Source organism: Perna viridis, chromosome 4 (genome assembly GCF_037379345.1).
Source record: "Perna viridis isolate PV_CMFRI_1.1 ecotype Kerala chromosome 4, ASM3737934v1, whole genome shotgun sequence".
Classification (NCBI taxonomy): Eukaryota; Metazoa; Mollusca; class Bivalvia; order Mytilida; family Mytilidae; genus Perna; species Perna viridis.
In genome coordinates, this window is record NC_142448.1 from 15,324,054 (window position 1) to 15,350,754 (window position 26,701).

General features: G+C 34.4%; 1 protein-coding gene across 1 annotated transcript; it reads right to left on the reverse strand.

Moving 5' to 3' along the window:
• Positions 1-3,825: 3,825 nt before the first annotated feature.
• Positions 3,826-25,331, reverse strand: LOC148619033 (uncharacterized). The gene is made up of 5 exons (XM_088578527.1): positions 25,164-25,331; positions 12,958-13,138; positions 10,672-10,737; positions 10,075-10,224; positions 3,826-9,861 (listed from the first exon to the last, which is right to left on the reverse strand). The coding sequence occupies exons 1-5, from the start codon at positions 25,329-25,331 to the stop codon at positions 9,671-9,673; spliced, it is 756 nt and encodes a 251-aa protein (XP_088434653.1). The 3' UTR covers positions 3,826-9,670.
• Positions 25,332-26,701: the final 1,370 nt, after the last annotated feature.

The window sequence follows — 26,701 nt, forward strand, 5'->3', positions numbered from 1 at the left end:
TCTTAATCTTAATCTCATTTCTGGATCAGGAATGGCATCTATAAAATGTTCAAGTGTCAAAACACTGGTTAAGGAACATGGTGCAATAGGGTATTCCTGTCGTGTCAACTTCTTAATGGACTGGGCCAACTGTGGCAGGCTTTCATCTTTACCCCTAATTCTTGATTAAAGTTTTGCTCTAAATAATTCTGATTTCTCAGCTGAACCATATCTTTTGTTTAAAACCATTATCAAGCTATCATAACCTTTCCTGGTTTCCATATCTAATTCATTTATCAGAGTTCTTGCTCCCCCTTTAAGCTACTCGCTAAATACAGGGATTTGGTTGTATAATTTCAACCGTTTATCTCAGTTAATATTTTAAATCGGGCCAAATATTCATCTATGTCTTCATCCCCTTCATATAAATGTGGCTTCATTGTAACATTACCTGCTTTAGCTGGGATTGGTGAGTTTCTATTACCCTGATTATCCAACACAGCATAGTTCTAATTCATATCAAAAACATTTCCTGTACTCAATAAAATATTATCATCTGGTTGTGTCTTGTCAATTAAACTTTTATTGGTTTTTCTTGTTTGTGTTGCTTGACAATCTTCTGTAATTATTTTTTTTGTGTTTTGTCTCTGACATTAAAACTTTCTTTCATTTGTGGATTTATATTGGTATCTTGGTACTATTTCATTGTTTCATAAATCCTGGCTATGTTATGCTCATTATTCTCAATTCTGTCTTCCATTTTCAGTATTCTGTATTTAATTAAAGAACTTTCTGCCTCTACATCTTGCCTAATCTGGTTACCAGATTCAATCACCACTTTTTGGTAGTTTAGAAAATCATGAGTTATTGACCTTAATTGTTCCCTATATTCATCTTCTCTTTTCTTATTTCAGTCAATACGGTTTGTAAGTGTTGGTTTCCATTAACCATAGGCTGGGCTGAGTCAACCTCCTCATCAACTATATTTTCCAAAGGAATGGTCACATCATCATTTTCTTCTACTTCTAAAGTATTTGAGTTCAACAGAATTTCTCCAGACTCGTCCATTTTCATCTAACCTCAAGATATAAAGCAACTCTCCCCCCCCCCCAAAAAAAAAAATAAAAATAAAAAAAAATCCACAAATTTTCAACCACCAAATTCAAAGAACTAAATCCCACTTCTGACTCCAGTGTAACGATTTAGGCGCCTTTCAGTCCGAGTGGTTCATTCGTATTGATTAAAAAGGCCAAACCGAAACATTCATTTGCAAGGATCCCTTTGATTTGGTATTTAGTTGATTCAACACAAAGTCAGGATAGGTTCATAACCTTTATACGAATAAATAATCTTCTTTTCAATACAACAATGACATGAGACAAAATCAGTATCCTATTTCTCTAAAACCCAATTTGGTCCTAGTATTCTATCAGTACCTGATGTTGGTTTTTAAAATAATTTAAGCCTACTGAAGGTTTTATACAACTCATAAAAGGTTATCTGTTGAGTATTCATCCACTAGAAGTTCATTTGGAACTTTGAATCAAATTCTCCCTACAGTATATAATTTCAACCAAGTTGACGGCTAACTCATCCAAGCATATGGATTATTTGAATATGTGAATAGGTATCATATCATGCCTAATTCAGATTTTTTCAGGTGGTTATCACTCATAGTGATACTAAGCCAAGATTGGTATGATTCTGTTTTTGGCTTCGGAAGTGACTGCTCAAGCAGCTATTGAAATTCAGAATCTGCTTGAAGCCGAAAGTAGGCCTCTTTTTATATGCTGATGACACCATAACTGACCAATCAGAATACTTCTTACAAACACGCGCAATGTCCCGGTAAAATGAAAACAGGAATGGCGATCGCAAGCTGTGTTTTCTCCAGAAAGGAAAACGCAATATTTGCTAATAAAAATAATACAAATGATACATATAATGATCTCAAATTCTGGTAAGGATATTATCCTAAGGAACCATAATTAAAAATAGCGTCAACATACCGTATCATTTCAACAGGACGTAAAATTAAGCGTTACGTCTTGTAAATCTCAATGTAAATAGACCGAAATAGAAGTCTACGTTACCTTCCCTGTATCAATTTGATCCTATGGAGCAGTGTAGCGAATAGAGTCGTCACATTCTGAGACGTTGTATAATATTTATTTGTTGTGACATGCATCACTAATTTGATCCTCTATCCTAAATAATAACTCCTAGATGAACTGTCCCGTACTACCATACATCGTATACTAAATTACAGCCCTAGATTAATCCTACGAGGAGGAATGACCCAGCCACCGAAAGCTATATTTTTATATAGCCTAACTAGCCGAGTGATCTAGGGCTCTGGACTTAGTGCAGGCGGTGTCGCCATAGATGCCACAGCGGTACGAGTTCGAGTTCCGCAGAGGGAACGACCAAAAATTTGCCTGGCAAATTTGAAAATTCTAACATCGCTGGAAATTTTCAGACCGTTATATATATATATACACATTTTATACTACTGTCCAGAACACACAATGTACTCACCACGGTAAAGTAAGACAGATTATAATTGAATTCATGCAAAATGCTCAACCAGTTGAAGATAGGCAGAAAAACATTTAATAATGTACGTAATGCGAAAGTGCATAAAGATAATACAGAAAAGCACAGGCAACCAAAAAGAAACTTTTACTAACGTAAAAGACATTTATAATGAAAATGTAGAAATGAATAAAAAATCATCCCCACCATATAATGCTAAATTTACATTCAATACATTGTAGGAGAGCTCATTGACAGGTAAATGAAGAGCTCAGGTAAACATAAATAAAAATAGAAACCATATGCTTTTGGTGTACTTTAGAAGTCTATCCAAAGTGGATTTCTGTTATTTAAAAAGCAGGTCATCACATAGAACAACACATGGTTTTCGAATGAAATGGACATATTACTGCACAAGTTTGCGTCAGAGGTAACGGGAAAGTTCATTTATTTTCAACAGATTTTTCGGGTGAATGGCTCATGAGTTCGTTTGTTTTTGAAAATGTATTGACAAAAATCTATTTTGTAAAGATTTTTTTTCATTATTATATGGAAACAAAGTGGACTATAATAGCGTTAAGCCTGTTTATACCATCGAAGTTTTCCATAAAAAAATTGACGTTTTATTTGATGGACTTAGACCAAGTTTTTGTTTCAGTCGCTAGTGACGACTTCTTGCATTCTTAATTTCAGAACTATGACTTGCATAATTATATATTACTACACTTGCTTATGTTGCAGATCGGTGCCGTAAAACCGTCAATTCTAGTTTCATACGAGAACAAAATGTACCTCTTAAGTACCATACATATACATATGTTCTACGTGGTTTTTTTTTACTTGTAAGAGAGCGGGAATTTTACATTGAATGACCGGTTAGCATTGAACTTTCTATAATTTAGCTGAGAAACGCCTAGTCTCCGAGTTGTTTTGATTGAAAAACATTCGGGTCATCACAGTTACAAGTAATCTGATTTTATAAAGAGTTTATACATTTTCACCTGAGGTAGGATTTGTCCTTGAAATATGCCATCTATCAGGAGGTACCTTATCTATTTCATGTGTTATCTTATGTTCTATTTACCATTTCATTAGATGTTGTGTTCTTAAATGTTAATGATGAATGATTTATGGAGAGAATGATTTGTGACTAGTCTCATCAGAATATATATGAATGGTGTATATGTGGGATGTCATGTCATTTAATTGTCTTGAGACAATCTTACTTCCTTCTTACTGCTATTTAATTTGAGTGTTGATAATCTCTAGAATTTTAAATGGGTCTGACACATCGTTATTTATACTCAAGACTTTTATTACACAAAGTTTTAATGCAATCTACAATAGTAAACAATATACAATTAAGTAGTACTAAGCAAAAAATCATATATACAATGAAATACATCTTTAAACAAATTGCATCATTTTTTGGCTTCTTCGGGGCTACTCACTTCTCTAGCAAAAATATACATAAAATTACATACGTGAAAATGCAAACAAAAATAAGATGTTATAAATAGACAAAGTAACTAACAACCTGATCCCAGTCAGGTTACAGCCTTTTCTTGATAAAATCCTGAAGTAGAACCCAGTCAGGATAAGTAGAAAATTAAACTCCTGAGGTAGAACCCAGTCAGGATAAGTAATGAATTATATTCCTGAGGTAGAACCCAGTCATAATAAGTAATGAATTATATTCCTGAGGTAGAACCCAGTCAGGATAAGTAGAAAATTAAACTCCTGAGGTAGAACCCAGTCAGGATAAGTAATGAATTATATTCCTGAGGTAGAACCCAGTCATAATAAGTAATGAATTATATTCCTGAGGTAGAACCCAGTCAGGATAAGTAGAATATTAAACTCCTGAGGTAGAACCCAGTCAGGATAAGTAATGAAGTATGTTCCTGAGGTAGAACCCAATTAGGATAAGTAATGACTTATATTCCTGAGGTAGAACCCAGTCAGAATAAGTAATGAATTAAACTCCTGGGGTAGAACCCAATCAGGTGCAATGAAGTATGACCTTAGATATGGGATTAAGTCGCCCGATGTAGAATCCAGTCAGGCGACATAAACCCTTAAATAAATGTATCATTGAGTAGGGGAGGAATTAATTTGATTGCACAAAATTATCCATGCCATATGAACGAGTTAAAACTATTTTAATGGGTGAAGCCCTGAAGAAATGATACATTACCGTACATTTTAAAGATTATGTGAATATATGATATATACGTAGTACTTATAATATCATACCCTAATCATTTTTAACAGATTTTGTAATAGACTAATAAAAGTATTCCTACTAAGCGGTATTTCAGAACAGTACATTCGTATGTGATTTGCATAATTATATATTACTACATTACCTTATGCTGCAGATCGGTGTCGTAGAACCGTCAATTCTAGTTTCATATGATAACAAATGTACCTCTTAAATATCATGCACATATGTTCTACGTGTTTTTTTACTTGCAAGAGAACGAGAAGTTAACCTTAAAAGATTATAAGATGGGTTAGCATTGAACTTTCTGTAATTTAGCCGAGAAACCTCTAATCTCCGAGTTGTTTTGATTGAGAGACATTTGGGTTATTACGGTTACAAAGTCACCCGATTCTTAATGGAGCATATCGAAATTTGATCATCTTATGCGATTGACGAACTGTTGCGTTACACAACAAGTTCAAAAGTAATGTCGGTACATTTAAAGCATTACACCACTTTTCAAACCGATATATGTATGGCAAGCCTAAGTGGACAAAAATGGATGTTTTCTAATATTAAAATATGATTTATTAATATTACAAATTCATTTTTTAATATTACAAATTTGATTTCTAATATTACAAAACACTTCTTTAATATTAAAAAAATCATTTTTAATATTAAAAATTCATTTGAATTTCTAATATTAAAAAAACGATTTTTTAATATTAGAAATTGATTTTCTAATATTAGTTTAAACATATTGTATTTCACATAATACATCAATACATGACAGTGTTGTAAATAAAAACAAGGAAACAAGCCATATGACTTATGCTAATCCGTCTCCAAATAAAGGACAAAATATATCTCAATACATTAAGAAGCATGCTCTGGAATTTTTATAAATACATGTACTATATGTGTAATGAAGTTGGAAAGGATTAATTTATTGGTGAAATATTAATTAGAGAAAAAATATAAGGAGAAAGAAATTTATTATGGAGAAAAAAAAGAAAAAGAAAAAAAAATAGATGAAATGCACTCAAAAAATAGCATGTATACAAATAATATTTTCAAGCGTTTACAAATCGTTTCCTCTTGATGAAACCTTCAGAAAAAGTTCAGTATTTTGATCTGTTGATAGAGCATCAGACCCATTTAGGAGAATATCAATGTCAAACTGAAAATTCAAAGTGTGAATAGTGGTATGTCGTAAATCAGAATAAATATTACATTCAAGTAAGAAATGGCTGTTTGACTCAATTTGTCCGCAAACACAGTTTGGGCTACCCACGTGTTCGTTGAGTGAACTACTGTTCATTCGTAACCTGGTGTGCAATACCTGACCTTGCCTGCTTCCAATATTATAATATACTGGCCGTCGGCGCTTGTTCGAAACATCTAAACGCGCTTTGAAGATCGGAAGGTTATTCCACAATCGAAAAGTGGACGGCAGGAAATAGTTTGAATACAAGAATGTCCTTGTTCGTATCTCTGATATGTCATTAGATTGACGGGTAAAATGGTTATGGATGTTAATCTGCGCGTGTGGTACAAGGGCACTCAAATATTCGGGTGTGTTCGAGTGTGTCACCATTTATGATCTTATAAAACATCACAAGCTTGTGCTTTCGCCTTCTATCCGCGAGCTTTTCCCATCCGATTTCTCGATATAGGCAGTCTAGCGATTTTAATTTTATACCACCAGTTACGAAACGCGTAGCTTCTATCTGAACACCTTCGATCTTTTTAATCAAAATCTGTAACCCGTTGTCCAAAACTACATCTCCGTATTCTAGAATTGGTTTGATAAATGATATGTACATCTTTTCCAAAGTGAAACGGTCGAGAACCAAACGTACACGCCGAAGTACACTGATCTTCGGACACGCCTTTTTAACAATATAATCAATATAATCATGTCATGACCCATCGTCCGAAAAGTAAACCCCTAAATGCTTATGATTGAAGACCTCTTGAAGATCGAAATTATTCAGGATGTATCTGTCTGACATGTTTACGTGATATTAACATCGCTTTCGTCTTTTGACTATTAAACCGTACAAGCCATCGTGAAGCCAACTGGTGGATTTTTTTAATATCTCTATTCAATGCTAGTGCCGCGTCGTCTGGAGTCTCCACCATAACGTACGTAAAAACTAGTGTCATCGGCAAATAATTCAATATAAGCATCAATGTCATCAACGATATCGTTTATGAAAATGAGGAATAATAAGGGACCAAGTATAGATCCTTGCGGAATCCCAGCTCTCACTGGTTTCCAACCAGAAAAACCGCCGTTTAATACAACGCGTTGCAGTCGATCCGATAAGTAACTACGAAACTATCGTAATAGGTGTCCGTTTAGTCCATACTGTTGTAGCTTAAATAATAATCCGTGATGCCAAACACGATCAAATGCCTTAGATATGTCACAAAAGACGACACGAACTTCCTTACCGTGATCCAAGGCTTGCCCAAACGAATTAGAAATGTCAATGAACTGATTCACAGCCGAATCGCCATGCGTAAACCCAGATTAGTGCTGAGTGATGATCCGATTTTCTCTCAGGTAAAAATTTACATACTTGTATACGCAACGTTCCATACATTATGATATGATACTGAGTAAAGAAATAGGCCGGTATTTTTTAACCTCTCGCACGGTCCCGTTTTTGAAAACTGGCGTTACGTTAGCTCTTTTCCGCATAGCGGGAAAGAACAACTTCGAGAGCGATAAGTTGAAAAGTCTACATAATGGACCTTTCAATTCGGAAAACGCGGTCTTTAAAAGTCTTGGACTGACAAGGTCAGGCCCAGATGCATTACCAGTATTAAGGTTTTTGAGTACCTCTTCTGCCTCGGATTCAATAATAACGATTTGGGTAAGCTCGTTATCACTAATGATAGGATTCGGGAGATGAGCGTTAGAGTCATTCAGTTCCGTTTGAAGAACAACAAATGCGTTAAATCCGACCGCTTTGGCTGTCTCATCGGTAATGAGACTACCATTTTTCAATAACGGTGGAATGCAAACTTCTCGTTTCTTCATACCAGATATTTGGTTGCATATATGCCACCATGACTTCGTAGATGGATAGTTTTGTTTCAACTTGTCTACAAGTTGATCTTGATGGCTCTGTTGGGCCTTCCGCACTTGTAAGGTTACTAAATTCCGTACACGTCTGAATTTGCCGAGTCGCTTGCGCTATTTGAACGTCGCGCTTTAGAGTGCAAGCGTCTCTTTTTACGGAAAAGTCTCCTTAAATCGTTCGTCAGCCATCTAGGGTCCGCCTTCCGAATCGTTGCCAGTTTATTTGGAATCGACTCGCCAGCCGAACCCAAGATGACATCTGAAAAATCGGAACACGCGGTTCCAGTTAGTATCTGATAATAATTGCTTGTATTTATCATAATCACCTCTGTCATACAACCAAATTCTACGCCTGAATGAACAATGGGTTGGTTTTGGCGAATTTAGTATCCAGTAATGGGACAGTGATATCTAATCTGGTCAAATAAAGGAGGACCCACTCCAGTATTAAAAAATCAATTTTATAATATAAAAAATTCAATTGAATTTTTGATATTAGAAAATGATTTTCTGATATTAGAAATTGATTTTCTAATATTAGAAAATGAATTTGTTGTATTCAATTACATTTTTTTTAATATTAGAAAATCATTTTGTAATATTAAAAATGTGTCTGATTTAGCAATATTTCAGTGATATTTTGATATTAGAAATTCATTTTCTAATATTACAAATTCAATTTGTAATATTACAAAATGTGTGATATTTTTTAATATTACTAAATCAGGAATTTGTAATATTAGAAAATGAATTTTTAATATTACAAAATGAATTTCTAATATTAAAAAATATTTTCTAATATTAAAGAAATGATTTTGCAATATTGAAAAAAAAATGTTTTCCAGTATTACAAAATATTGATTTTTGTCCACTTTGGCTTGCCATACATATGCTTTTAAAACGTTCAAAAAATGTCAAGTATATCTTCGAAAATGGAATACACTTATTTTGCTAGTAATGTACAAACGTACGATATGTCAAAAGGATGTGAAATGGACAAGAACTTGAGTGTATATTATCGATTGACCTAAAATCATCTTCAAGTTACAGCTCGCTTACATATGTTTGTTTAGAACGAAGTCAATACATATATCTACGCCAGGGTTTATGCTAAAAATGAGGAAATCATGGATTAATTTGGAATTAAGTTTACTAGAGAATTGAATTCGCGTCGATGTTGAAAGCAAGCCAAAATACGTAGCATAGAATATCTGACGATTAACGAAGGACTTCGAAGACTTGAATCTTTATTTTTTTAATCTATGTTTTATTTCCTTGATAATTACATAAGATTGTCATACCGCATGAAGGTAATTAAGTAAATCGCTGCGAAGGTTGACAATAAAACATTTAGTAACGTACGTACCAAAGTAAATCCAGTTATGTACGTACCGCAGTAATTGAAGTTATCTACCGGAGACCGTATTGTAATGAAGCACTTCAGATACTACTACTAAGGGGGGTTTTTAACCTCCTTGACTAATTTTACGAGTCTCGCACGGACGGCAGCACTTAAGATTTTAGATCTATAGTATTTACGGTAAAACTGGCATGGCATGGTTAATTCATTTGAGGTATGATGAGAAAACTATAAATAAATCAACAGAAAGAAATTATTGATTTAAAAAGGTCCGCTTGTCGGTACCTGTAACTACCGCATATCTGATATTTCAGATGCCATTGTGGAATAATAAAATTAAGAGATTTACTATGAAATGGTTCTTCAATGAACTTATATATTTCAATTAGTCCATTATCATTGGAGAAGCCTGATTATCACCTTACGCACTCACAACATAAGGATTGCCGCTTTTTGAGTCATCCATAACCAGTATTTCGTAATTAAGGCGCTGTTATGGCTTTCGTGTCATACGGATTAAAAATACCGCAGCAACAAAAAACAAAACTGAAGCGGTAAGGCAAATCATTGAAGAATACGGAAATTGAAATTGAAACACATCTTGTAAGTCACTTTTCGTTAATCCTCTATCAATCTGCGCATGTTTCCACAGATACACCGCTACCAGCAGTGCAGATAGTACACCTGTAAAATATACGGTTTTATCTGAATTTTAATCTTAATTTTGACAAAATCGATAAGATTCATTTTTATCTTTATAACGTACATTGTAGGAACTGGCATACTTATTAATTTTTTTCTTTTAATTTTGCAAGGACTAAGGCACTGAAGACATTGGACAAAAGGAAATAAATATAAATTTAAAAAAAAATAGAAAAATAGGGAAAAAAAACTTACCAGAAAGTATAAGGCATGTCCCTCCACTAATTCCAAGTTTAGTTGATGGGTGTTCCTTATACACATACCACCCAGACAGACACACGGACAGGAAACATTGCGCTAATACCACAGCACAAACAGCAATTATTACAGTATAGACATTTATCACTGGAATAAATATTCAAATTGTCAGGTAGAATTTATTTCTAAGTATATCTAAGGGTTATTGCATTTTCTTAGAGTTGTCTTCGAACATATTCAAGCTATTTCAAGAATATGACTTCACCCAGATTGACATGCCTTCTCATATACTATTGTTTTGTCCTTCCTGTGCACCTTGGCCATGCTCCTAAGTTTTGATGGAGTTCGAGTTGCGTTTGTTTCTTGGTATGTATTATTTTGGTTATTTCATGTTCTTTCTTGTGAGTGCGTTTTTCCCAGTCTAGTCTTTATCCTTGGATTATATTCTTTTGATTTTTGCTCGAATTTGGATTATTTAATTACTCTTGCATTAAGCAACAAATTCAACGAGTTACCCCGACAAACAATGTACAAAGCATTTTCTGTATCAGAATTTTAGTAAACATTTACAAAAAAAAAGACATAATTGCAAACCTGTGTCTAATGAAAACTGTCCTACGATACCACCATTTACCGATTCCAAGATTGATTGAAAAGGACCTAAAACAAAATGAAAATAAACTGTCGTAGATACACAAATTGACATTTACCGCGAACAAAACCAAAAGGGCTTGCTCCAACCATCAAATTCCTGTATGAGGCCTGACAAGAATACAGAGCTTTGTCCCGACTATTAAGTATATACTGAGCTTTGTTTCCACTAACAAATATGTACAGAGCTCCGTTCCCACAATTAAGTATGTACAGAGACTTTTAATTTCCATGAGGATCTAAAAATAATGACTGAAATGCTAAATTGTTCAATATAACTATCATATAGTGGCTGTGACATATAAATTGGAGACAAATGTTTTAAAAATGTCATATTTTTGCAAAATGTATTAGTGTGCACACTTTTAATTTGCTTGAGGGTTTGAAAATAATGACTGAAATGCTAAATTTATCAATATAATTATCATTTGGGTGGCTGTGACACATTTGTTTTTAATCAAAATTCTTTAAAAAAAATCTTATTCTTGCAAAATGTATGAGTGCGAGCACTTTTGATTTCCATGAGAACCTAAAATTATTTGTAATATAACGACCATGTGGGTGACTGCGTCAAAATTCTTCAAAATGTCCTAGTCTTTCAAATTGTGTGAACACTTTCAAGTTCCATAAAGGCCTAAAATTTCTGTATAAATTGTTTAAAATGTCAATATATATAGGAAATCTGTATCATACCGGTATCTAGGTCTGCAACCAAAAATAATTCAGTCCAGATTCTATAACATAGCAAGGCTTCCTTCCCGTCGTACGAATTAGGATTCGGGTGCCACGCCTTTTTTTTGTAATCACGTACATGTACTGTATGTAATTCAAACAGAGACGTATTCTCGAGCTAATGACTGTCAGAATCTGTTAGGAACTCTTCTAATCCACGTATCTGTTCTTATTAGGACAGTTCCTGACAGGAGGGTGCCAGGACCCATGACAAATTATGACAGAGCTTGTCTAAAGTCCTGACAGACCCTGACAAAGTGTGGCGCGAGTCAGAACAGTTTCTGACAGTTTAGAACTGTTCTATGAGAGTGAATCCTGACAGGATCGAAGAGAGGGTAGAAGTGATCGCAACTGTACTTTAAAGATATGGGAACTTATCAAGTTCGTCCAATTTCAGAGAGACCAATCCACTTTTCAGAAATCTTGAACATGCTGCTTTCTTGGGTCCTAATTCTTAATCGGCTCAAGCCATGACGCTTAGATTTGATTCCAGTTTCCCTTTTATGGTAAAGCACCCCGTGGTGCTATTTCAATGATAAGTCAAGTTATCAAGAAATTAGGAAAATGCTTGTTTCTGACTCAATTTTGGCTCAATATAATAGTTCATGCCACAATTTCATAAATCAAGCGGTCTTCTTTTTGTGGCATGGCACCTTGTGGTACATTTTCAATGAGATCCACTACAATCTTGGTTCCCTTGCTTTTAGAAAATGTTGAAAAAAATAATTTGACTTCCAATAAGTGAAACTTAGGATTCATATACCTCTATGGGACTAATCAACCTGCATAGAAATGACCAACCCTGCTTTTTAATGCCTGTCTGAATAAATACAGAAGACAAGCCGAGACATTTTTAAACAGCACAGTGAGCCCGATTAAAATTGATGTTATAAGGAAAATGGATATGGTGAACATATCAAAAAGACCAACCATCGGTCTTCAATGAATGACGAGGAAATCCTCACAACAATGGGTAGGCTGCAGCTAACCCCAAAAGAACATTTTACTACATGTATTTAAATAGTCGTCTCTATATACTCAAGCAACATAAAGTAACGAAACAATACAGACTAGAAATTCCTGACTTGGGACAGGGGCAAAAAAAATGCGACAGGGTTGAAGTACTTAGGCGTGATCACACCCTAAGTACACACACCATGTCATGTCGTAAAACTGCTCTGAATATAGTGTGTTAAATTCTATTTAAAGACCGTATGGGCGAAGCAATGTTTATACCAAAAAATGCTATCTTTAGCGATACGACGACTAGATCATAACTATACAAATACATTAGGCAATTCAATGGTTTAGTCAACTTATTGGGTGAGTATTGAGCTTTCCGTTCTTTATGAAGAATTTTGCCATAAACTTTAGGGTGGGAGATACCCACACATTTAGTCTGTTTGATTTCATGGATGTCACGGTCCATTTGACGTAATCTGGGTACTAAGGACAACTGGGAAACAATCAAGTTGTCAGTAAAGCCTTGGAACATACCTTTTGTCGTTTGATGAAGTTGAAATAGTTTGAGAATAGATATCACATTCGCTGATGAAATGGTGAGGCACGTGTCAGATGGATATTTTGTCAAACTCTGAATACTCAGACAATAACGAACGTAAAATGGGCCAACAGCTATCCATATTGACGATAACTGGGGTCTGCTGGTGTCGTACATCTGAAAAGATAAGATAGAGTAAAGTTTGAATTAAAGGAATGAAGTCATTTTGGCAATTGTGAAACGAAATTTTGAAAAAAAATAAGAGAAAAAAAACAATTTACTGATGTGTTATCAAAAATGTCTATTATCATTTGTTTTAATAACATTTTTATCACAAAGAAATCGGCTCAGGTCATTTGTGTTACATGTCAAATCTAGTATGAAAACAACATTATTTTTCTCCTTGTTCGCCGGAAAACAAGAACGACAAATTATAAAGTTTGTACCTGCGTCAATTTCATATTTGTCTGCGCGTAAATTTCTTCAATATATGCATAAACACTCAAATTTAAGCAAGTTAAAACAAGAAGCTCTCAAATAGCTTGAATCGCTCACCTGGCTAACCATGTCCTATTAACTAATTAAGTAAAGGTATCATGCTTTCTTACCATGTTTGACAAAAAAATGCTGAAAAAGAGTATATATTGATGAATGCTGTAAGTTCAACGGAGTACATACGGTACTGTAAGACGTTGGAAATGCCTTCAAAGTGTTTTAGAACCACTGGAAAAAATGGACAGGGGTTCCCCTATGTCATGTTTTTCCACTGGTCTGAGAGGACATTAGCCTAGGATAAATTTGCTGAAAAAGGACATAAATAAAGTTAAACCATGGCTATACAACATTTTCATCGTCATCATTCAATCCAGGAGACCATGTTTACTACGGTAACCAAATATCGTTAAAATCAAAGCAAGTAAAAATATTAGCAAGAAAATGGCCACCCAGAACAAACTTACGTCATCACCATTCAACTTAAAACACAATGTTCCTTCAGTAACAAAAAAATCATTGGAATCCGAGTAACTGGTGATAACAGTCGCAAAATGGCACCCATTTTGAAAATGTCCGCCTAAAAAAAATAAATTCTGCCAATCAACTCAGAATATCAGTAGCTTTAATCTTCATTATTCTTCTATAGTTGGGGAAACAATAGCAAAATAAAAAAGCATTTTGACCCCCATGTTAAATTTTTAGTAACGACCGCCATGTTTTTTGACGGAGGAAAATTTTAAATGATCAATATTTGCAGGAAATCTGCTTCAGGGCCATTACACCTATACATCGGGCGACGAATCATTTTAAAAATTTCATCATAGGTTATCTTTTGGTGGTGAACAATATTACCCTCTATCAGAATTTTGCTAAATTCCTCGGTTTATGAGTTATTTGTAAAAAAACTGTATTTTGATATGTTCTATTTTAGTGACAGTGGCCATGTTTTTTTTTCACGGATAAAAATTCAAACGGTCATTTTGTGCAGGAAACCCTAAGAAACAATCATATCAACTTTCGTTGAATTCTGTACAGCAGTTTCTTACAAGATTTTTGAAAGTAAAAACATCAAAAGCAGCAAAAAGCGTCCAAAAAGGACAATAACTCCAACATGGATCAACAGATTTTCACCAAAATTTGACCGAAGATAGATCTCACCAGGTTTAACACTTTTACCTATACCAGAATTGGTTAGACGTTACGGTTTTGGAGATATATGAAAAAACTGCTGTCTGACCCCTATGTTATCTATTTAGTAACGGCGGCCATGTTTTTGACTGGTCAAAAATCCAAGCGATTATTCTGGACACGATACTCTAAGGAACAATCATGCTAAGTTTCATATAAATTCATTCATTAGTTGCAGAGGAGAAGATGTTTGAAAAATTGTTGACGACGACGACGACGGACGGCAGAGTACACAAAATATAGGTGCCGAATAGTCAAGTTCAACAAGCTCAATTATAGGTAAAATGTGCCAATTTCAACTTAAGTAGGTCACATCTTCAATATGTACATTTGTATGTATTGAAGATGTGAACAACTTTAGGAAAAATTATATACAAGCGTGCGAAATGATATTGGTTCACCACTCACTTTTTGAGTTACAACCCCATAAGTGTGACAGGCAGACGGCGTCGAGCGACTACTAGTTCTGAATAACATAAATGGAAACTGATAGTTGCTACAGTAATGAATTAGAGGCTCCCGGGTTGACTGATTGAACAATAAAAGTTAATTTTCTAATTTTTCCCAGTCCGACTTTTGTGGTATAGACCATAGTATAGAAGCGGCATAGAAGGGTCTGGAAAATTCCAAACAATATTAAATTTACAAAGCAAAATTTTGGTCGTTCACTCCGCGGGACTCGAACACGTACCGCTATGACATACTAGTAAATGGCACTGCCTGCACAAAGTCCAGCGCCTTAGACCAGCCAGGCTATATAAAAATATAACTTTCGCTGGCCGGGTAATTTCTCCTCGTAGGATAAGTTTAGGGTTGTAACTTAGTACACGCTGTATGGCAGTAACGGGCTGTTCATCTAGGTGTTGTTATATAGGATATAGAAAGAACTGTACAACGATACCGACATAGATGATATAAGAGAATACATTGTATAAATGGGCAAAATTTTCAGTCATCGTATGACCGTTAGTGCTAAGCATAAACAAATAAATATAATTCTGATCATTTTGATTGGTCGAGAACGTCTTTGCCAGAAAGTTCATACTTGCATGAACTTCTTCAGATCATTCATACATGCATGAACGCCGGTCAGATTGAAACCAATATGGCGGCCGTGAAGTTCGAAAGAATGTGGCAACAAACTAAACGGCATAATATAGCCGTAAGAATAGTTTATTTTATCATGCAATGAGGTTATTTGTTAAACGAATAAAGGTATACGATTATTTTTTGCTGTATCCGTACATTAGGAGGTTATCGACTTTCTGGCTCCTCCCACTCACGTGATCGGCGGAACTACTTTCTTCTGGTATGCAAAAATTAATCATGGCCGCCACCATAGATACGATATAAACAAATTGCGATTGCGTATCCTGTTAATCTTTTTTTCGCTGGTTTGTTTTCACTTTTTTAGCTGAATGAAATAAAAGATTTTATGTAAACCAAACAATGATTTTGTTTGTATTTTTTCACCGTCATATATATGGCAAATCCCAAATCTCGTTCAGATTTGATTCATTATCAGTTTGCAGACGACTTCCCCTGTCATTTCAGTCATGTCGGACTCGGAACCAGAGTGTCCATCACAATTTAACATGAACTGGTCCCTAGTTAAAAAAATTGAAGCATTACAATATGATAAAACTCTTGAAGAGACAAATGACCTGGGAACTGTATGCTCTTGGATTTATTACTGCCTAAACCCCAAGATAATAAATCAGAGGAACACTACATTACAGATCTGCCCATACAACTGCCTCCTCTTCTTCAAAAGTCTCAAACAAATATTTCAAATCCCAAAGAAACTAGTGCACAAATTTCACTTCTGAAATCTACTGCCATATACGAAACAGAAACAAGTCAGCTTCCACCTTCCTCGCGAAATTCAAAACCTTATTGTTCTTAAAATCGACTCAGCGGTGCCTCGCATTTCCTACCCGTTCCGTCGCCTCATCACATATCTTCAATAATTTTCGACAATTTACCTATATTGTATATACATCCACATTGATTTCACCGGTACAGTTTGTTTACAGAGAGTAATTTTCAGCTTGGGGAAAGAAACTTATAAATGCTTAAAATCTAACTACAAGTAAATTCGCCCCAAAATTAAATTGTACCAGAATTAGAATCTATAAATACATTTACCCATTTCAAAAAAAAAAATCCCAATTGTCAGGATAGAATTATAAGGATTAAACAGCTATTTTCGGTCGTTCATGGATGTATGAACGGATCTCTCCACTACCAAACATTACATGAACGGCCTTTCATTGAGTTTGGGAGCTCCGAGATCCGTTCATACATGCATGAACGACCGAAAATAGCTGTTTAATCCTATAATAAAGTCTGAAGGAAGCTACCAACCAGAATTGGGTCGTCGATTCATGACGATACAGCACAAACAAACAAAAACATATAAGTCAAAAGGATTTTACAACGATACCGATAAGGATGATTATGTACTGAATATTACATGTCGAAATCTGTATCACATGCTGTATCAACCTGAGACTCCTATGTATACCCCAAAAGGCCACTAGGTATAAACTGAGTATGTAGGGTTGTAAATAACGTGAACAATTAACTGCATCCCCAATTGAATACCTATGACGTATCAAAATTATTGTCGAAAGTAAAACATTGAACCCAAATTTGAGATGATCTTGAATCTTGTGAAAAAATTATCTAGAAACATAAACAAACACTGTAAAGAAAATAAACTATACAAGCATGGAAGAACTTTTTTTTATTGTCAATGAAGCCACGACAGTGGCTGAAATTGACCTAAGCATCACGCAAATATATATATATATATATTTGAGAGAAACTTGCTAATTTTCTGATTAAGCCATCGAGTATATGGAATCCAAAAGTACTGAAAGATATAAGTCGTTTGAATACCCTTTTGATTCTCTCAGGACTGTTCCTTATTGGGATTCTGTTAGTAACTATTTTAAGTATTGCAGGGGTGACAGAATCTAGCCGTGGGTAATCGGATAGAATTCAGAATATGTCCTACTACTGGTTGGGCTCTTGTCTGTTTGTACGGTCATTTAATTCATTTTGATGATAATTAGACAGCAAAAAGGCAAATTTACATGCTTTGACTGGATTCAACTGTTATCTAGTTACAAAAGCCTACAATGCACTTATATGACTTTGGGAGAACCTTAATTTTAAAGCTGTTTAGACATACATGTAAAACAAAATTGGTTCAATCCTATGATAATCAGAAGCAAATACTTTGTAGTGAAATTGGTGGGATAGAAAAAAAAACATGGGCGATTGATTTAACATGTATATTTTTAAATGTGTATCATCAAATCATGTGTCTGAAAAGTTGAAAAAGTTGTTAATAATTTTTCTCCCATTTGTTTTGTCTAGGTGTCTGGACTGTTTGGTTTATAAACCATCTTTTTTTTAAAAAAAAAAAAAAAAGCTTTGTGTCTAACAGAGTAAAAATTGAATCAAAAAAATCTGTGAGCGATGGCTCACTAGTGATACCCCCGCTTTCAAGCACGATATAAGGAAAATAAAAAAAACCCGGGAAACAGGAAGTTGTTGCCGATTAAAAAAGATAATCATACGATATAGTCAAAAGAAAAAAACAATTTGTTGTCGAATTTTCCCCAAAATGAGTCACAGTATAAAGCATAACTACGAGGAAAAATTGTTACAATTTCAAGCCACTGTGATAAGTAGTTGCAGAGAAAAACGCCACAAAAATGCCAATTTCAAAATATAAAGTAAACAATATAAGTCCTCGATTAACAGGAAGTTGTTGTCGATTTTTCCAATAATATATCCTACCATATGACATACCTAAGTATGAATATATTGTGTTAAATCTCAAACCACTTTGATGAGTAGTTGCTGAGAAAGTGCGACAAATATTTCAACTTGCAAAATATAATGTTAAAATAAGCAAAGTTCTCGGTAGACAGGAATTTCCGAAAATAGATCCCACTATATGGCATAACTACATAAAGACTATATTAAAATTTCAAGCCGCTGTGATGAGTAGATACTTAGAAGAATGCGACGAAAATTTCAACTTTCAAACTACAATTTAAAAGTAAAAAATAAACAAAGTCCTCTATAAACAGGAAGTTGTTGTCGATTTATTCGAAAATGAATACCACCAAATGGCGTACCTACGGGGAGAATTTCTAAAAAAATTTAAGCCGCTCTGATAAGTAGTTGCTTAGAAAACTGTGACGTAAAAAGTGTTACGGAAAATGGAAACAGACAAGGGTAAAACTGTATACCCCCACTCCTACGAGGCAGGCGTTTAAAAATTACTTTCCCTACTGAAATATTATACAATCCATTTTTCATGATTTTAAGTGTGAACAGAGCAAACTATGATGGCCTTCATTGACTCAGTACTTCAGTACTTTGATTTATTTCGTGTGGGTGTAAGACACGGAGTTCTTTATCCAAAACCTTTCCCGCGTCAACGTCTGTCGATTGCCCCAGATGTATTCTGTTCCATGATTGGGATATGCACTTTTTTGTAATCCTCGAGATCGTGTTTTGTTAAACTGAAATGTTGACTTATTGGAAGAAAGGGTTTTTTTGTTAGGTCGCTGCTGTGTCCATTTAAACGATTGTTAAAAGATTAGTTGGATTCGCCATCATATTGGAGGTCACAGAAGGATAGCGAAATAAATAAATCCCATTTGCACTCTTGCAGTGCACTTTACAAAAAAATATTTGTAACGTTTCCCCGAGACCGTGCTAGTAAATGTTGACGACTGGTACATCTGTTTGCAGCGTTTACGCCTTTTGTCATCACAGGATCGACTGGCACCTGGAGTTAAGCTGGGCTTAGATATTTCAGCCCGTACTAACATATTACGCAAACTGTCTGGCTGTCTGAAAGCAAACATAGGTGGCTCAGGAAGGATTCTGGATAGTGAGGATTTTTTCGAGAGAGGTCCAATTGTAATGTTCTCAATTACAATTTTGATATTTTTCCCTTGTCCCAATAGGTATTGTTTAGTTATATTTTCATTGGTTATATCTAACATTTGATATATTTAGATGTTCTAATAATTAACCTATTCCTATGTCCTATTTCATGACCCTAGGGTACGCTTGATTTCTATTTTGGATATTGTACTTTTACTTTCATTTTTGAGTTTCCTGTTTCCGGGTTTGAGATTACATGTGAACCACATAAGTCAGAGCATTGAACCAATGCGTTTTCCATCGAGATTTTTGAGTCAATCTTTTCATGACAGACCACTATGTAAGTCTTATTATTATCTTTAATGCTTATATTTTGTAGTTGCATACATATTTTTGATGGGAAAAGAGAAATTAATGATATTTTTTACACAATTGGCACACATGTTGTTTTCTTACATTTTGCCTAGATAAGCCATGCCTTTATAGTTTATGATAGGTATTTTGAGTTGTTTTCATTCCACTTGCAGTATTAATGATATTGTGACGTAAAATATGATATATCATAATTATTTATGCATCCCACATTCCCTTCACCAGTTTTGAGATATTTTGAGACACTTTGAGGGGGAGACTTTCCTGTTTGAAAAATTGATCTTACCCCTGCATCATAAAGGGAGATAATTCAAGTTTATTTCATAACACTTTTCTTTAAAATATTGTGTGATGTATTATTTGTTATCTGTATTTTGATTCTGATAAATATCTTTGATATTTTGAATGTATGATAATTTTGAATGGTGGCCATTTTGGTGTCCACAGCTGTGCCATTTATTTTACGCTATGGCGGTAAAAATGGCACCGATCAGCAGCTTCATGTGGAGTAGTAAATAAAAATGCAAATTATATACGAATGTAAAATACTGAAATTACGAGTGCAAGAAGTCGCTAACACTGTCAGGAAAATTGGTTGCCATGGTAACGGCACCTTTCGAATCTTCTTGAAATGTCAAAATTTAAACTCAGCATGTCATTTTCTCCGTAAATGCCAAATTTTATTCGGAGCATTTGAAATTTTGGCGTGAAAATCAGTTGCCATGGCAACGGACAGCATATCGTTTTTCTTTGCATAATCTTGTTTAGCATATCAACCTGTACCAAATTTCAAGTTCCTAGGCATCTAGGTTTCTGATATTTCAATATCCTATATTTTGACCTTTTTCCTTATTTGGCAGCCATTTAAAAATTTTTCTGGTAAATTTCATTGATAGGAAAACGGAAGATGACGGGAAAATAATAATTATAAAATAACGGAGTAAAACAATAAGTCACCAAAACTTCGTGGTTAGTGACTTAATAACCATATGGTCCCCCTTTTAGCCCTTATTTCCATAAGGAGTGGGCCAAACAAAACCCCAAAAAACTGTAGGTACAACCGCCATGTTCCAAGGAACAATGTGTTTAAATTTCAAAAAAGAAGTTTTACTCAAGTTATCGTTAATAAACATAGGGAGGCGAACGACGACGGCAATGTGATACCATTATACGACAAAAAAAAAAAAAAAAAAAAATTGCGAGCGTACAAAGAGTAATAACGTCGACTACGACGCCAACAAATACGTCTCGTGCATTTGGGGATTACCTAACAATATTTATAGAATACACATGCTTATAGAAAAGCTATTTATAGTACCAAACGAATAGTTCCTATTTGTATACAAAAAGCGACGAGAGTACCGAATTGAAAGCCTGGCTCATTTTGTGTAGTCATGCTTACATCCGGGAAGTTTTACCTTATCTTTATGGATGATCATAGAGAAAGCTTGAAACAAATAGCCAGACTCAGTGTAATCATATACATGCGTACTGAAAGTTTTACCGGACTGAAGTTGGAATACAGTACACTATTCATTATTCACCATTTTTCATAACTTTAAAGTTTGATAAAATTTTTGATGATTGTAATGATGGTAAGGAAATTTTATGATGGATGGATGGATATGTGAACATTTGTTCACGTAAGACATATGTTTGGTTACTACGTGAGATAACTGAATCAAGAAGATGGTTGTCTTTTTTTTGTATTCGCTGTCGGCAGATTTCATACTTATTCATGATTTTTTTTACATATTTGTAATAAATATCAAATGGCAACTGAATTTAATCGTTTGATTTTATAACTAAATAGACAATGACAATTGACATTTGACAAATAAATTTACGATTGTGCTGACTGTTGTTATTGTAGCTATGTGAACTTATCTATCCACATGGCACGTGTCTGTATAATATAACTTTTGACGTTTAAAGCTGCATTAAAGTTATGAAAAATAGTGAATAATGAATAGTGAACTGTACTCCAACTTCAGTCCGGTAAAACTACCGGTTTTCAGTACGCATGTATATCATAATGATAATGCATCATTTTCAATGAATTTAATGAATGAACGTGGTCACATGACAAATAATTTTCCCCGAATACACAATGACCCACATTCACGGGTTTGACTATGCCCGGGGACTGTGTAAACGCATTGATACTTTACACCGTCCTTGAGAGACCCCAAACGATAGCCAAGGACGTTTAAAAAAACATCTCAGTCCGTCATGTATTACACATATGAGTGCAAACCGGATCTATCAGTATTGTGTATATATGTGAGCACGAAAATGAAAATTAAACCAAGTATAGGAACAGTCAGCTGATCGTCAGCGTCACTCATATCGTGCAAATGATTGGTTAACACTGTGTTACGAAAGATTTTTGGGGGATCTTAGTGGTTTATATCCACAAAGACAGTCGAATTATCTCCCAGAAGCAACGATGTTCTAGCTTTATAATGCACGAAATGAAGGATGTAACGGATTTACGGAAAGTGCTATCATTTTCAACTTTATTGTTATAGTGTTATTTAACAAAGTCAATTTAAATTTGCTACCGATAATTGTATCTATATTTTAATAGGATCTAATTTATTCCGTTTCTTATTACAAGTTTAGTACTATTAAATGGCGAAAAGGTAATTTTTTTGAATTTATGCGCTAGCCAAGGGTTCCGGTCCTGTCCCCCTCCCTTCAAGGCTAGCAAAGATGGAATTAATGTTGTATTAATATAATAGTGTTAGGTAGTTAACCGATGATTGGAAGTAAAACAATTTTACTGTAACTGTGTGTATCCTTTTTGGTTTTAACGGAACGAAAACGAATGTAAAAAAAAAAATCACACAATACTGGTTTTTGGTTGCATCGCACATATTACGATAGCGTAATGACGGGGAAAGATTTGAAGAGAAACTATTTTAAGTGCGAACAATGTTAGAAGTTATTAAAAATTTCCCAAATTTAAACAAACATTCGAAAGAAATTCATTTTCTTCCAAGAGTTAAGTGCGAAGTTTGTGTCGAATTTTGTTCTCGACGTGCTCAAACTTACGTAAGTGCTCAGAACACAACATCTATTTATCAAGTCCCTCAAGTGGCAGTGTAGGTTACAACAGCACAATTATGTCTCCTCGGTATTCAGCCAAATCTATACATGAAGCCCAGGAAAAAATAAATATGGAAACGTTTACGATTGGTGGATAATAAAAAAGATAGTTTTATGAAAAGATTGTACGAACAGTAAGGAACCAAAAGTATCGAATTTGAAAGGTAGCAGCCCATATATGTTCATTTTATGGGACACTTCAGGCATAAGGTGGCTACTGAAAAACTGATGTTTGAAAAACTATTTCCCTTTTTGAGCCATAATTGACGGACAGAAACGCTACATAAAATGGTGATTTTTATTTCAAAGTTTAAAAGCTAAATGGGTGCATCGTAGCAACATAGCATCTATCATGATTAAGGCATTTAGCGAATAATAGAATATTATATCATCACTGTTAAGAAACCTCACATCCGGCTGCTGAGATGTGTACAAACAAAGACAAGCCATTTCTATCCAATAAATATATACTCTTACTTCGTTATAAAACAAAATGAAAAAAAAAAAAAAATAAAAAACTCGAGGGACTAAACATTGTTGCTATGGACTCTGTAATAGTGATTCTAGGTACAATGACAGACCACATATGAAATATGTTAAGTTTATTATGTTTCCTTAGCCTTAGTTGGACTTTGAAAAATGTAAACTTTGGGTATTACATACAATAATGCTATATAGTTAAAGAGTAATCAAGGGAACCAAGGTTATAGCGGTAATCTAAAGAATGCAATCCAGGGACAAAGACCAGACATGGAAAACAGACATACACAACAAAGAGCATAAAGTAAATAAAATCATACATACAAAGTAACAAAAGCAAATGAGCAACTCGGACTCCACTGAAAACTTGGAGCATGGACCAGGTGTACCGCTAGGGTAAGCGTCCTTTGCTTTTCTAGAATCACCCGCCGAGTTGCTCATGAAAAGTCAAGTCCGGGGTAGACGAAAGAGGAAAGGAACACTAAGACACGTTGAACAAATCAGTTTTCATGAAAACATGAAACAATTACTTTTTTAAAAACAATTACTTTGACAATAATTAATAACGAAGATAAATGAAAACATGTCAAAATTCATTAAAAAATGACAACAGCCACATGTTCTACCTGTAAAATGAATATGAAACGTACAAACCGTACTTGTCACGTGGCAAATATACTAAAGGTTCTACTCGATCACGAAATACAAAAAATTCTATACGCTGAAATCATAAATTTTAATACTATGACGTGCAAATTATGATTTAACATGTCTTCCAGTTTAGAAAATACAATATTAGGAATAAACGTCCCAGAACATGTTCATCTTAATGCTGCATTGGCTTCGAAGTTGATAAACAAATATCAAAAATACTGAAATACGATTCGTAACAAATCACTATTGAATTAAGAAGAAAGAGTAATCAAAGGAATCAAGATTCTAGCGGAAATAAAAAAAAGTATATAATCCAGAAACAGAGACCAGTCATGGAAAACAGAGAAACACAACAAAGAACATAAAATAACCAAAATAATACATACAAAGTAACAAATGTAAATGAGCTTTAAATGGCTTTCTTTACTAAGAAATGTTTCGTATATTTATATCAACGGTCAAACTTGTTAATAAATGTACAGATAAATAAAGAGAATATGTACACTTTCCAATAGTTTCATTTTAATTTGGGGAAGCGTTTTGGGGTTATATTGACACCGCTCTTTATATGAATAAATTTCAATAACTCAAGAACAAAATTTTTAGAAAACTACAAGGGAGATTCCAACAGTGGATATATATATATACTTTCTCAAAGTTTCAATTCAATTACATGGTTTTTTGAGTTACCGACTTGCGGGACGGACGGACAGGCGAAGGTAAAACAATTTGCCTCAACTTGCAGGGACATGAAAAGAAATTTAAAGGACATAAAGTGAATGATTCGCAAGTTCATGCAGTATGAGAGACCATTCTGCATATTATTTACAAATGTTTCATGCAGTAAACTTGTCAGTAATTCTATTACAAAACAAAAGTGAGACTTGAAAAAAATAGCGATAGCCTCGATTCAGTTATATATGTACAAACAATATTCAAATCTTACACTGTATTGTTTATGCCATGGCCTATCCCTTAATAATACCTCCCTCTCTCTAATCGCTTGATAATCCAGTTTCATTGATGACCATCCTGGTGTCGTTAGTCCGATGACAATTAAAATGAAACCTAAACCAACTAACACAATCACAACCTTCTTGTCTGTCTTCATGATGCTAAGAATGTAAAAAAACAAAACACACCTCAAAAACATACGCAACAAATGTATAGCTTTAATTCAAATTCGTTATATATAGATCACGGATACATGCAACGACTTCATTAATGCAATGTTGGTGCAGATTAAAACAAAATATGTAGCTAGCAGACGAAGTAAATTGATAAGCAGTGTATGTAAATCTCTTTCATTCGGTAAATAAAAATTCCGTTTTTTTTTTCTTAGAAATGATTTCTTTGATTTTGTTGGCTTTGACCGTTTTTAATTCTTCATTGATTGATCGATTGTTGGTGTTTAACGCCCAAGCAGCAATATTTCAGCTATATCCAGGCGATGAACATGCATTGGTTGATAAAATGAACATGAAATGATGATGAAATGAAAAATGGGATTGGACAAAAGGATAATAGGGTCGACATATTTTGGTTGCCACTGGAAATATGGATTCTCGGACATATATGAAAATGTATTCAAGGATTTCAATTTCCATTCTGTGAACTTGCAAGAAAATCCAGGAGCTAACATTTTTTTTTTGTATCTTATTCACGTAAACTATTTTATGATCATATGGGAATCTTATATTTTTATCAAATCTAGACAAGAAATGTAGAAAGACTAATTTTAACAGATCTAAATTTTCCATGGTGAAAAAAATCACAGAATATCCGTCGAGTGGATGTTACACAGTAATCGCTTAAACATAACATTGTCATTTTCAACGTCATTTTCCGAACGGCCAATACACACGAAATAAACCAAAGGTCGCGGAAGGTCACTACTTAGGGAGGATCACATTTTTGGCCTAAAATGCACTTCCGGCTGTCCTACTGAAATATACCTTTTTTAAAATCACTGTGATCTTATCTTTCCCATAAAGTTACTTGGTACTATGACATCATTAACGTCGATCGGTCCGCACTTCCCAATTCGAATAACTCAAAACTGATTAGGACTTCGATGGACAAAACTTGCTTTTTATTTTGATCGATTAGAAACTTGATTATAAGGATTGTCTTTAATTTTTGACCAAGTTAAGTTCGTATAACCAACTTCGGGACACTTTACATCTGTTTATAAATCGCAATGAAGAAGCCTAAACTGACCTAAAGTTGTTTTTTTTTTTAATTTCGAACAACCCAGTTAAAATTTTCAATAGTCCTTAAAGGAATAAGCGCATATATTATGAATACGAATGCAAAGTTTGTTGAATTTTCAACCATAGATTGCCCATGGATTTTTAAAATGAGCTACCTGGACTTCAGTAAACACTGGGGGTATGGACCAGTTGCACCGCGCTAGGGTAAGCGGCCCATGGATATTTAAAAACACGTACCGAGTTGCTTATAAAATGTCAAGTCCGGGATAGACAAAAGGGGAAAGGAAATTTATGACACGGTAAACGAAGC